Source organism: Cetorhinus maximus, chromosome 22, assembly GCF_964194155.1.
Source record: "Cetorhinus maximus chromosome 22, sCetMax3.hap1.1, whole genome shotgun sequence".
NCBI lineage: Eukaryota > Metazoa > Chordata > Chondrichthyes > Lamniformes > Cetorhinidae > Cetorhinus > Cetorhinus maximus.
In genome coordinates, this window is record NC_135900.1 from 8,474,157 (window position 1) to 8,488,687 (window position 14,531).

Consider the following 14,531-nt stretch of genomic DNA (forward strand, 5'->3'; position numbering starts at 1 on the left):
GCAGATGATGTTGTGCTCCTTGCCTCATCCGACTGCGATCTCCAGCGCGCTCTCGAACATTTATGCTGCCGAGTGTGACGTGGCTGGGATGCGGATCAGCACCTCCAAATCTGAGGTCATGGTTCTCTCCCGAAAAAGAGAGGGTTGCTGCCTCCAAGTGAGGAGGGAACAGTTTCCCTTAGTGGAGGAGTTCAAATATCTTGGGACCTTGTTCATGAGCGATGGCAGGTGGGAGCGGGAGATTGACCAGTGGGTTGGCACTGTGGCTACAGTTCTGCAGGCGCTCTACCATCCTGTGGTGGTGAAGCGAGCGCTGAGTTTTAGGACGAAGCTGCCTGTCGACCTATGTCCCCATCCTCACCTATGGTCATGAACTGTGGATAATGACCGAAAGGATAAGATTGCGGGTACAAGCGGCGGAAATGAGGTTTCTCCACAGGGTTGCTGGACGTACTCTCCAGCTCAGGGTGAGGTGTTCAACCCGCGAGAGCCTCGGAGTAGACTCGCTGCTCCTGCGGATCGAGAGAAGCCTGTTGAGGTGGTTCGGACATCTGATAGGGATGCCCACCCCCCACACCACGATAAGCTCCTGCTGGAGCTGTACCAGGCACGGCCCACTGGGCAGAGACCTCAAGGCCGACCCAGTACATGCTGGAGGTATTACATCTCTCAGCTGGGCTGGCTACGCCTGGGAATCCTCCAGGAAGAGCCGGAATCTGTGGCAGAGGAAAGGGAAGTCTGGTCAGCCCTGCTCAGCTTACCTCACCGGGAGAAAGAGTGTGAAAATGGATGGATGGATGGATGCAGTCACCCACTAAAATGAACTGATTGCTGTGGGCGTTATAGCTGCTACTTAAATGTGACAACTCCCCGGTGACCTGGCCATGCTTCGCAGAGCACAGTAGACATGTCTAATAGCACCTGAAGAACAGCCAAGCATACTTTTATAACTCATACTACAATAGAGACCGACCGTAATTCTTAATATGACAGCAAGGTGAATTCACAGAGAACCTGGAAGCAGCTTGTTTCAAAAATGTTGGCTGCCTTGGCTCATAGAGAACGATACAGCAGAGGAGGAGACCACAAAAAAAAAAGCTTTCAAACAGGTCAGCTTTAAGGAGTGTAACAAAGGAGGAGAGAGCAGTCGATGTTTAGTGAGGAAAATTCCTGAATTGAGGGCCCAGGCAGCTGAAAATAATCTGGTCGAAGCTTTGCTTCTAATTTGAATGTGATCGCCGAGGGCGTCACGCCTTTGATTTGAGTTGACGTGTTCTGCCTGTTTCAGTCTATGCTCTCTGTCAGCTGTTTCAGTCAAGGCAAACAGCAACTTTTCTTCTGGAGGGCTCTTTTAAGACAGGTCTAATTGAGAGGTTATATATAATAATGGTTAAGACTTTTTTGGCATGGTGCCCTGGCGATCCCATTCAAATTAGAAGCAAAGTTTCAACCTGAATACTTCCAGCTGCCAGGTCCCTCCAATTCAAGAATTTTCCTCCCTTCGCCTGTCTACTTCCCTCTCCTCCTTTATTACACTCCTTAAAACTTACCTCTTTGATCAAGCTTTGGCTATCCAATCGAATATGTCACATGGCCCAATGTTACATTTTGTTTGATATTCGCTCCTGTAATGTTTACTACACTAAAGACGCTATATAAATAGAAGTTGTTGTTTTTCCCTGGACAAACCAAGGAAGAGTCACGAGCAAAGTTCGAGTGCAGTGGCAATCCGATGATGATGGCCACTCCTCGGAGGATCCGGGCCATAGTTGAGCTGACAGTTGTCTTCTCTCAGAACGATGGAAAACCTACTGAGTTAAATTTTTTTTGAGGATGAGGGAATTCTTTGATTTTAAAGGCAATTGCACCAGGACAGTCTGAGGGATGATCAAATAACAGGACAACTGAATATCAAAGCAAATGCACCTACCTGTGGCAGTCCTAAACTTGCAGAGCAGCACCCAGTATTAAGTCAGAATGGTCACCTTTGACCTCTGTAGATCATTCTGTAACATATGGATAAGATGTGAATATTCCTCATTATGTAACTGGATTCTTGTGCATCCAATGAGGTGCATGACTTGCTCAGAAGCCACATATACTGGATCTATAATTACTCATTCTTACTGCATCCACACAAGGATCCCAGTACTTGGAAAATCTCTTGAAGATTGCCAAAAATGTTCTTCCAACTGAAAAGGGAACAATGGACTGTGCTTATCTCAAAGACAAACACTCAGTGCCATATAAATGCAGACAGAATTCGAATACAGGCTTGCCAAATTAGTGTTTTGTTTCAGTGCTGAAAAGATCAAATCAGATAGCCGTCTTATCAAAAATTGACCTGAATGTTTCTCACTCTCTCGGCCTCCTACAAAAGTAGGATGGGTTTTGTCATGGCAACCATTTGGTATTGCAATCACAATTCAGAGCTGTGCTGCCATTAACTTCTTGCAGTCCGACCCAGATTCTTGCACTCAGCAACATCATATTTGCAGAGAAGTGTGTACGAGCATTTTAAACCCTGCTTCAAGCCTGGTGAACATCCATCAGGTAAAGGAAACTCTTTCGAGTTACCAACAGTCACAGATTGCAACTCTTTTGAGTACAATCACAGTTCTTGGTTTCCGGGAGTGGGACATGAACCCACAACCCTCTGATTCAAAGGCGAGGGTGCTATGAACTGAGCCACAGCTGACAGGAGCCAGTCTGTCTTCAAAGTAGATTTATTCACAAAACCCCATATAAAAAAAGTGCAGATTACTTTTCTTTTCCACACTTTCCCTCCCCACCACCCCTACTCTCACACAGGTGCCCTAACCTTTCACCTCCCACCCCACCCCACCCCATAGGTGCCCTAACCTTTCACCTCCCACCCCACCCCCACAGGTGCCCTAACCTTTCCCCTCTCCATCCCCCACAGGTCCCCTAACCTTGCCCCTCCCACCACCCACAGGTCCCCTAACCTTTCCCCTCCCCACCCACTCCACTCACTGCAGGTGCCCTAACCTTTCCCTTCTCCAGTCCCTGCAGATGCCCTAACCTTTTCCCAATTAGTATCAGCTGCTCTTACTCACAGCTAGAGCATATACTCAATTGTCACAGTATTTGCAACATTAACACCAGGTTCCATCCTTTGCAATATTGCAGAGGTATGCATAGTTTACCAGTCGTGTTCAGGATCATTATTTCCATATGATAGGTTTGCCAGACTTGCTGCATTGGGTTTGGAATGTTACATAGAATTTACAGCACAGGCCATTTGGCCTAACTTGTTGATGCTCCTCCCAGGCCTCCTCCCACCCTACTTCATCTAACCTCATCTCTTTTAGCTCTGCACTTGGGTTTGAAGTTGGTATGAAGTGAAAGTTTGTCGTTATGCCGACTGTAAAGTCAAAAAAAAGACTTTTCCACAGTTAAGCCAGGGCTTTCCAGCTTATGTGGGCTTGAAAGGAAATAATGGACTTGACGGACAGGCCAGCCGAGTACTGAGAGACTCTTCACAGTGAGAAGAATGAACAACTATGAATTCAGTATATGTGGCCACGCATGTAGTGTAAGCACAGGAACTGGAATATTTTATTGAGGGGTGAAGCTCATGCTAAGATTCCTGTGGAAGCAGGTACAGTCACTTCTCAAACTGTAATGCCGATGAACATCCTGTGCATATCACCTAAAAACAATCCCATTTTGTGTATGGGTGTTTTACAGACATTTTTATCTGAAGTGTGTTGGGGAGGAAAAAAATGTTTTTAGCTGCTTGAGATAACTGACTAACGTATGTTTTTTTTCTAAACAGTGGGCATTTATTGTATAAAAAATATTGTTCTGACTTGATAAATTGCATTTTTACATCTTTTAAAAAATTATTCCCAGCAAGATCTTGTTCCAAAATAACTTGCATGTGAAAATATCTAGTTACACTGTAAATTCAGCACAGCTGTTGTTCTGAATAGATTGCAGATTGGTCTGTCTGTCTATACAATCAACTTGGCAAACAGTCTGACCTAAACATAAAATTCTACAACTAAGATTGTGGACTCGAGTAATATTTGTTAATCGGGATTTAATCGCTTGTACAAAATCCACGTGGCTTGCAGTTCAAACTTGAAAACATTGCTCCTTTCAAAATGTGGAATTGGATATAATATTTAACAACAGGCTCCTGCTTCATTTCACCCTCATCTGTCACCCGTCTTGTCAGTTAAACTTCATTGCTTTGGAAGCATTCAAAAGGCTTTTGACTTTACCAAAGAAAATTGGACCCCCTCAGCTGTGCACGTATAAATTCTGTTCTAAAAGGAGGCACTCTGTTCAAAGTGATACTGTTTGGAACTATGGTTAAACACTTACAAAGCATTCATGTAAGTGGCTGCCACTTGTACATAAGCTTGCACTCTGAAAGGCCAAAGGCTTTTTAATTCTCCGTCCTAGTTTCTCTATCTTAAAAGTCCCAACGTACATGCCAATCTTAATCTGTCAGTTGTTTCGATCAAAACAAACAGCAGCTTTTCTTCTGGAGAGCACAAGTATGGGGGGGGTAAGACCTTTTTGACGTGACACCCCTGGTGATCGCATTTAAATCAGAAGCAAAGCTTCGACCTGAATGATTCAGCTGCCTGGGCCTTAAATTCAAGGATTTCCCTCCTGACACATCTCTGCCTTGCTACTTGCCTCTCCTCCTTTAATACGCTCCTTAAAACTTACCTCTTTGACCAACCAAAATCCCAGTGATCCTGGCCTCGCAGTGCTCGTTAACTTGGTAATTAAATAATAAACACTTGAGCCAGTGTCTCAAATTCATTTGTGGATACAACAGTTTTGAAACCCTGAAATAAAAAGAGAAAATGCTGGAAAAAAAGCTCAGCAGGTCTCGCAGCATCTGTGGAGAGAGAAACAAAGTTAATGTTTTGAGTCCGTATGACTCTTCTTCAGAGCTCTGAAGAGTCATTAAAGTCTTAGCTTTGGAGCCCTGTTTGCCCAGCCTTGATTGCCCTGAAAAGATGATGATGAGCCTTCTCTTTGTCCTGCTACAGCCTTTGGAGTGATGGCGCTCCCTCGTGGAAACCTCCATTACATACCCGAGTTACTTTATTTGCTTTGATTATAAATTTTACCAATTTTTAAATGCATGCTTTTGAACATTGGATTGCAGAATTACATGGCATTTTCAACACAGATACAGGCCGTTTGGCCAAACTACTCCATGCTTGTGTTTATACTCCATAGGAGCCTCCTTCCACCCGACTTCATCTAACCCTATCAACATATCCTATTTGCTCCCTCTCGTACTGACCTAACTTCCTCTTACATGCTATTTGTCTCAACCATGTGGTCCAAACGTAATCAAAGACCCCTTGGCTTGTTTCTGTGTGCATCAATTTTGCTATGTTGCAGCAATAACATTTCTTCCATACAGCGCTGTGCTTAAAGATAAGCACATCTGTGCTGAAGTTAATTGCATATTACAAACTCAGTTTGGACCAGTTCGTAGCCCTTTTGTCTCTAATTCAGAAGGTTATGGGTCCAAGTCCTACTTCAAGACCAGCACATTATAGCAGTGCTGAAGGAGTGCTGTAATGTTGGGAGGTGCTCTCTTTCAGAAGTGGTTTTCCCCTTTTTTTTTTCTACTGATGGTTCAGGTCACACAACGCTGTTTGAAAAAAGCAGCATTGCCCATGCCAACATTCCACCCTCGTCCAAATCATTTGTGTCACTGCTGTTTGAAGATCCTCACTGTACACAATACTTTGTGAAGGTTCACAGACATGATCAGGAGCTATATAAATTTGTTGTCTTAATTAATAGCATGGCTGTAACACAATTTTTGTCCATATGAGGTAATTTTCATTGCTCAAAAACTAGTTTTTTCTGGTCAATAAAGCCATTGGGTTGACAGTATTTTGGCAAGCACTGAGATCATCTTGAAGCTTTGGCTTTGTAATGGTTTCAGGAGTGACTGATATTTGGGTACCGGAAAGAGAGCTCCGCACAAGACTTTTGGAACTGGCAGTAAAAGGACAGGACTTCAAGACATCCCAAAGCTCTTTACAACTAATGAGGTGTTTTTGTAATGTAGAGTCACTGTTTTAATGTGAGAAACATAGCAGCCAATTTGCGATGTCAAACTCCTACAAACATCAGTATGACTACGATCAGGTAGTCTTTTTTAAATGGTGGCGGTTGAAGGATATATATTGGCCAGGACACTAAGGAGAACTTTGCTGTTCGTAATTATGCCATGGGATCTTTTAGGTCCACCTGACAGGGCAGATGGGGTCTTGGGTTTAACATCTCACCTGAAAGACGCCTTGCTGACTAAGCAGCTTGAGGTCAGCATTTAAGTTTATTTTTCCTGTAACAACTGATCCTACTGAGAGCCCTGTTCACCCGGACCAACGCTACTTAAAAAATACTACAGTACGCACTTTGTCAATTCATTGACCTATTTTCTTAATGTCTCTTTTTTTAGGAACTTAAAGAAGCTGTCATGGATTGGTTTGATGATTCTACTTGTTGTCCATACCAGCAAAACAATTTACCGAAATTGGGATTGGGAGTCTGAGTACACACTATTTATGTCTGGTCTGAAGGTATGGTCAGATTTTGTTTGGTATGGGAATGGAGAGTTGTGCTAGGGAAGTAAGCCAATGTGAAGAAGATTGTGTACATTTTCCAGTTAGCGTATTTTTTTTTTCAAAGCTGTTGGAATGTCCTTCATTTGACTCTTAAGGGTCCCTCTTTTCAAAGAGCAACTTTATTTTTATCTCGCTGCAGCTAAACATGACAGATTGGAGTTAAATATAAACAAACATGCAGCCAATTTCTATTAAAAAGTTACATTGGAAAAACCATTTTAGTCTTGATTTGTTTGCGTGCAAACGGTGGCAAGACAAGTTGCGAAAGCTTTAAAAAGACCATATGGGATCCTTTGTTAATAAAGGCATAGAATGCAAAAGCTAAGATATTATGCTAAATCTTTATAAGATGCTGGCTAGCCCTTAGCTGGAGTAATGTAATAAAAATAATCATTTTGGCACCGCATTTTAGGAACGATGTCAAAGCCATGGAGAGGGTACAGAGGTGATTTACTAGAATGGTACTAGGGATGAGGGACTTCAGTTATGTGGAGGACCTAAGAAGCTCTGTTCTCATTAGAGCAGAGAAGGTTAAGAGGGGATTTAATAGAGGTGTTCAAAGTCATGAATCGTTTTGATAGGGTAAATAAAGAGAATCTTTCCAGTGGCAGAAGGGCGGTAACCAGAGGACACAGTTAAAGTGATTGGCAGAAGAGCTAGAGGCAACATGAGCCACCTTTTTTTAAACACAGCAAGTTATTATGATTCGCAGTGCACTGCCTGACGGGGCGCTGAAAGATTCAATTGCAACATTCAGAAGAGAATTGGATAAATACTTGAAAGGTAAACATTCTCAAAGTTATGAGGAAGGAGCCAAGGGAGTGAGACTAGTTGGATAGCTCCATCAAAGAGCCAGTATAGGCACAGCTGGCCGAATAGCCGCCTCCTCTGCTGTATTATCCTATGATTCTAACCTTCAGAGGTTCAATGTGCAGCTGTGTTAATCTTTGCTCTCATTTGTGTGTTTTGACTCTTCAGTAATTTGGGCAAAAGGAGTCAATAATCATTACAACGCAGAAAGAGGCTATTCAGCCCATTGAGGCCATGCTGGCTCTCTGTAGAGCAATCCGGTTAGCCCCTACTCTATCCCCATAGTCCTGCAGGTTTATTTCCCTCAAGTGCCCATCCAATTTCCTTTTGAAATAGTTCATCATCTCTGCTTCCACCATCCTTGCAGGCAGTGAGTTCCAAGTCATTACCACTCACTGTGTAAAAAAAGTTCTTCACAGCCCGCCTGCATCTTTTACCCAAAACCTTAAATCTATGTTCCACTAGTCCTGAACCATCAACTAATGGGAATAGATTTTCTTTGTCTACCTAATCTAAACCTCCCATGATCTTGTACACTTCTCTCAAATTTCCCCTAAAACCCCTTTGCTCCATGCGAACATATGAACAAGGAGCAGGAGTTGGCCATTTGGCCCCTCGAGCCTGCTGCGCCATTTAATAAGATCATGGCTGATCTGATAGTAACCCCAAATCTGCATCCAACCTACCCCCGATAACCTATCACCCCCTTGCTTACCAAGAATCTACCCACCTCTGCCTTTAAAATATTCAAAGAATCTGCTTCCACCGCCTTTTCAGGAAGAGAGTTCCAAAGATTCACGACCCTCTGTCCTCCAAGGAGAACAACCCCAGCTTCTCCAGCCTAACCTCGTAGCTAACTTCCTCATGCATGGAACCGGTCTGGTAAATCTCCTGTGCACCCTCAAGGATCTTCAAATGCTTTCTAAAGTGTGGTGACCACTAGATGTATTACTCTAGTTGTGGCGTAACCACAATTTTATATAAAGGTTCAGCAAAACTTCAACTTCAACAACATCAGCAACTTATACAGCTCCTTTAATGTAATGAAACCTAGGGTGCTTCACAGGACCGTTATAAAACAAAGTATGACACTGAGTCACATAAGGAGATATTAGTAACATCAATGGTTTGGTGTTCAGCTTTTAAAGTAGATGTACAAGGATATGGCATTCTTTGGTGGTTTTGCTCCAATACTGTGATTATGCAATTTTTAAAATTAAAGGTCAATAAAAACAATGCAAAACTTTGGAACAACGTGGGACATGCTTTGGAAAATGAGCATAACTATGGGAAAGCTTTGAAGTACTTCATTCAAGCCACGAGGGTTCAACCAGGTAACAATCTCAATTAAGTTTAAAAAAAAAAATTTCTGCAGCTTGACATGGGTGTATCCCTTCTGGTGATTGTTGACATGAGATAGGAAATGGGAGCTTGGATCTTATACAGTTTAACTTGATGTTGGCTGTGTTGATTGAGCACATGGCCCATTAACTGCACACTTGCACATTGCAAACACATGTGAGCATCATTGGGATTTTTTTGTGTTTTGCTACAGCACACACAATGCAAAGTCTAACCCGATGCTCACATGAAGGCAGTGAATAGAGGTTTGTCGGACCAAACCAAACCAGACCACAAAGAATACAATTTGTGTATTGGCACAAATCTGATATCAGATGCGCGAATAGGTAGTCAAATAAATATTCAAAAATGCAAGAAGTAAAATCGGGTGAAAACTTAAGGTGAAATATAAAATGTTGGCAAATAAACTGTCTGGTGAAAGAAGCCAGTCTTCAGCCAATTCGATTCACTCCACGTGATATCACTGGCTGAAGGCACTGGATATTGCAAAGGCTATGGGCCCTGACAATATTCCGACAATAGTAATGAAAACTTGCGCTGCAGAACTTGCTGCGCCCCTGGCCAAGCTGTTCCAGTACAGCTACAACACTGGCATCTTCCCGGCTATGTGGAAAATTGCCCAGGTATGCCCTGTACACAAAAAGGACAAATCCAAACTGGCCAATTACCGCCCCATCAGTCTACTCTCGATCATCAGTAAAGTAATGGAAGGGGGCATCAACAGTGCTATCAAGCAGCACTTGCTTAGCAATAACCTGCTCACTGAAACCCAGTTTGGGTTCCGCCAAGGCTACTCAGCACCTGACCTCATTACAGCCTTGGTTCAAACATGAACAAAAGAGCTGAACTCCAGAGGTGAGGTGAGAGTGACTGCCCTTGACATCAAGGCCGTAATTGGCAGAGTGTGGCATCAAGGAGCCTTAACAAAACTGGAGTCAATGGGAATTGGGGAAAACTCTCCATTGGTTTGAGTCATACCTAGCACAAAGGAAGATGGCTGTGGTTGTTGGAGGAAAGTAATCTCAGCTCCAGGACATCACTGCAGGAGTACCTCAGGGTAGTGTCCTCGCCCCAACCATCTTCAGCTGCTTCGTCAAGACCTTCCTTCCATCATAAGGTCAGAAGTAGGGATGTTCGCTGATGAATGCACAAATGTTCAACATTTGGGCCTCCTCAGATACTGAAGCAGCCCATGTCCAAATGCAGAAAGACCTGAACAATATCCAGGCTTGGGCTGACAAGTGGCAACTAACATTCACGCCACACAAGTGTCAGGCAATAACCATCTCCAACAAGAGAGAATCCAACCATCACCCCTTGATGTTCAATGGCATTACCATTACTGAATTCCCCACTATCAACATTTTCTTTTATTCATTCACGGGATGTGGGCTTCGCTGGCTGGGCCAGCATTAATTACCCATCCCTAGTTGCCCTTGAGAAGGTAGTGGTGAGCTACCTTCTTGAACTGTTGCAGTCCATGTGGTGTAGGTACACCCACAATTCTGTTGGGGAAGGAACATCCTGTGGGTTATCATTGACCAGAAACTGAACTGGACTAGCCATATAAATATTGTGGCTACAAGAGCGGGTCAGAGGCTAGAAATCTTGCAATGAGTAACTCACTTCCTGACTCCCCAAAGCCTGTCCACCATCTACAAGGCACAAGTCAAGAATCTGATGGAATACTTCCCACTTGCTTGGATCAGTGCAGCTCCCACAACACTCAAGAAGCTTGACACCGTCCAGGACAAAGCAGCCCTCTTGATTGGCACCACATCCACACATTCACTCCCTCCACCACCGACGCACATTAGCAGCAGCCTGTGCTATCTACAAGATACACTGCAGGAATTCACCAAGGCTCCTTCGACAACACCTTCCAAACCCACGACCACAACCATCTCAAAGGACAAGGGCAGCAGATAGATGAGAACACGACCACCTGAAACATATCCTTCACAGTCGCTGGGTCAAAATCCTGGAGCTCCCTTCCTAACAGCACTGTGGGTGTAGACACACCACATGGACGACAGCGGTTCAAGAAGGCAGCTCACCACCCACCGCCTTCTCAAGGGCAACTAGGGATGGGCAATAAATGCTGGCCCAGCCAGTGATGCCCACATTCCGTAAATGAATAAAAAAAAACCTAATAGGCAACCGTGTGATTTTTAAAAATTTGCCATCTTGTATAAATAAAAGATCTGTAACAGGTCACAAGTTCACTACAAATAACCATATGAGCCAAGGGCGTTCCTTCATTGCACATTGCTATATTTAAGCCTAGTTGTTTTTCTGTTTCCTGATCTATTATTTTGGGAGCTGGAATTTGTCAGGCCGTCACTCATAATGTTGCTCATATTTCAGGGCTGTTGCCATTAGAATGGCAATATTGCTTTAGTATTCAGAATTACTTGAACATCCAAAGTGCATTAGGGTCGCTTGAACTGAAACATTGGTCATGCTTTTGATGCATTTCAGATTGGATAAGTGTAAAGACAGTCGAACATTGGATTCATTTTGCTAACACAATTTTGTGCGTTTTATTGTTTCCTGTCCATAATGCAAAGATGATATTGGGGCCCATATGAATGTTGGAAGAACGTATAAAAACCTGAACAAAACCAAAGAAGCAGAAGATGCCTACATGCTGGCAAAGTCACTTATGCCACAGGTATGTTGAGCTTTTACAAATTGAAGGAGGCCTCCTGTCAAACTGATTTGTGTTAGGCAAATCACATAATGGAGAGTCATTTTATTTCGATATTCACTGTATCTCCAGGAATAAAAGGCACGGGTTCTCTCTGGTCACTCCCGGCTCGTACTGCAGGGCCTTGCAGTTTCATAACCCATTTCAGAAATGTGAGGGACATCGGAAGTTAATTTTTACTGCATTTTATTTTCACACAATTGACTAATCAATAGCTATTTATAAAAAGTCTGCTTAACAATTATCAGGGCTAACATCTCTATAAAATTATTTTTGTTAGAACATAAGGATCAAAGAGTGGGACAGTCAGCCCCCTCAGAACTGATCCGTCATTGAATTCGATCATGGTTGACTTGCACTTCAACTCCATTTTCCTGCCTTTGCTCTTTGTCCCAATACAAATCTATCTCAGTCTTCCAGCTCCAATTGTCCCCCCAGCATCCACAGCTTTTCGGGGAACAGATCTCCACATTCCTGACACCCTTTGTGTGAAAAAGAGCTGCCTTATTTTAGCCTTGAATGGCCTGGCCATTAATTTCAATGTCATGTATCTTTAGTCTTGATTTCCTCACCAGAGGAAATAGTTTTTGTAGCTACTCATCAATTTCTTTTAACATTTAAATCGCCTAGATCAATTCACCCCTTAATCTCCTATACTCAGAAATACTGAAGCAGTCCATGTCCAAATGCTGCAAGACCTGGACAGTATCCAGGCTTGGGCTGATGAACAGCAAGTAACATTTGCGCCATACAAATGCCAGGAAATGACTATCTCCAAGAAGAGAGAATCTAACCATCACCCTGTGATGTTCAGTGGCATTACCATCACTGAATCCCCTGCTATCAATATCCTTGGGGAGGGTTATCATTGACCAAACACTGAACTGGACTAGCCACATAAATACTGTGGCTACAAGAGCAGGTCAGAGGTTAGGAATCCTGCAATGAATAACTCAGCTCCTGACTCTCCAAAGCCTGTCCACCATCTCCAAGGTTCAATTCAGGAGTATGCTGGAATACTCTCCACTTGTCTGAATGAGTGCAGCACCCACAACACTCAAGAAGCTCGACACTATCCAGGACTGCTTGATATGCACCCCATCCACAAACATTCACTCCCTTCACCACCAACATGCAGTGGCAACACTGGTACCATCTACAAGATGCACTGCAGCCTCCTTAGACAGCACCTTGCAAACCCACGACCACTACCACCTAGAATACAAGGTCAGCAGACAGATGGGAACACCACCACCTGGAAGTTTCCCTCCAAACTACTCAGCTTCCTGACTTGGAAATATATCGCCATTCCTTCACTGTTGCTGGGTCAAAATCCTGGACTCCATCCCTAACACCACTGTGGATGTAGCTACACTACATGGACTGCAGCAGTTTGAGAAGGCAGCTCACAACAACCTTCTCAAGGGTAATTACGGATGGGCAATAAATGCTGGCCGAACTGGTGACACCCATGCCCCATGAACGAATTAAAAAAAATTCCAGGGAGTACACGCTAAGTTAATGCAATTTGTCTTCATAACTTAATCCTCTAAGCCCTGAGATCATTCTAGTTGAAACCACAGTGTATCCCTTCCAATGTCAGTATATTATTTCTAAAATGCAGTGCCCAAAACCAACTGCAGTACTTCAGATGGGATCTGACAAAGACTGTATACAACTGACGCATAACTTTATTTCAGGCTCCTTGTAATAAAGGCCAGCATTCCATTAGCTTTTTTCGTTACAATTTGTATCTACGAGCTTTTAATGACATGCACTTGGGCAGTCAAATCTCTCTACTCCTCTACAGTTTCTAGTTTCTCACTGTTTTGAAAGTACTCGGATGTGTCTTGTGCTGAAATTGGATGACCTCACTCCGTGCATCACCACGTTGAACTCCACTCACCGTAGTTTTTGCCACTCATTCAATCTGTCTCTCCCTGTCTGACTAGAAGAGAAGTGAAGAAACAAATAAAAGCCAGGCGAGGGCATGAAAAGAGGCTGGTAACTAACATAAAAGGGAATCCCAAGGCCAATAAGAGAAGGGTGGTAAAAGATAGTAGGGCCGATTAGGGATTTTTTTAAAATGGGGACTTGCACGTGGAGACAGGAGGGATAAAGGAGGCATTAAACGAGTACTCTGCATCTGTCTTTACAAAGGAAGAAGATGCTACCTAGGCTGAAGTGAGAGAGGAGGTAACTGGTACACTAGAAGAATTTACAATTGAGAAGGAGGAGGTGTTAGAAAGGCTATCTTTACTTAAAAAAGATACGGTACCAGGGCCGGGTGAGATGCATCCATGGGTACTGAGGGAAGTGAGATTGGAAATTGCAGAGGCACGAGTGATAATCTTCCAGTCTTCCTTAGATACAGGGGTGGTGCCAGAGGACTGGAGAACTGTGAATTGTTCAAAAAAGGGTGCAATGATAAAGCCGGCAACTACAGACCAGTCAGTTTGACTTCATGGTAGGGAAACTTCTGGAAACTATAGTTTGGGACAAAATCAATAGTCATTTAGACAAGTGTAGGATAATTAAGGAACGCCAGCATGGATTCATTAAGGGAAATTCATGTTTAACTAACTTGCTGCAGTTTTTTGGGAAGGTAACGGATGATGAGGGCAACGCTGTTGATGTGGTGTATGTGGATTTCCAAAAGGCATTTGATACAGTGCCACAGAACAGACTTGTGAGCAAAATTCTAGCTCATGGAATAAAAAGGGAAAGTAGGCACTTGGATAAGAAATTGTCTAGGTGACCAGAAACAGAGTAGTGATAAATGGTTGTTTTTCAGATTAGAGGAAGGTTTGTAGTGGAGTTCGGTGTTGAGACCCTTGCTCTTCCTGATATATATTAATGACCTAGACTGTGATGCTCAGGGCATGATTTCAAAATTTGCAGATGATACGAAAATTGGAAAGATAGTCTTGAACTTAGGACATAGACATGTTGGTGGATTGGGCAGACAAGTGGCAGGTGAAGTTCAATGCATAGAAGTGAGAGGTGATTCA

At 43.3% G+C, this 14,531-nt stretch overlaps 1 protein-coding gene across 2 annotated transcripts in view; it reads left to right on the forward strand.

Moving 5' to 3' along the window:
• The window catches only part of tmtc3 (transmembrane O-mannosyltransferase targeting cadherins 3), an 83,735-nt gene that overhangs the window by 55,956 nt on the left and 13,248 nt on the right, over window positions 1-14,531 (forward strand). For both annotated transcript variants that reach the window (XM_078567747.1, XM_078567749.1), the window contains exons 9-11: window positions 6,473-6,593; window positions 8,671-8,782; window positions 11,381-11,484. In XM_078567747.1, coding sequence (XP_078423873.1) covers window positions 6,473-6,593; window positions 8,671-8,782; window positions 11,381-11,484 — 337 coding nt within the window. The remainder of the gene's footprint in view (window positions 1-6,472; window positions 6,594-8,670; window positions 8,783-11,380; window positions 11,485-14,531) is intronic.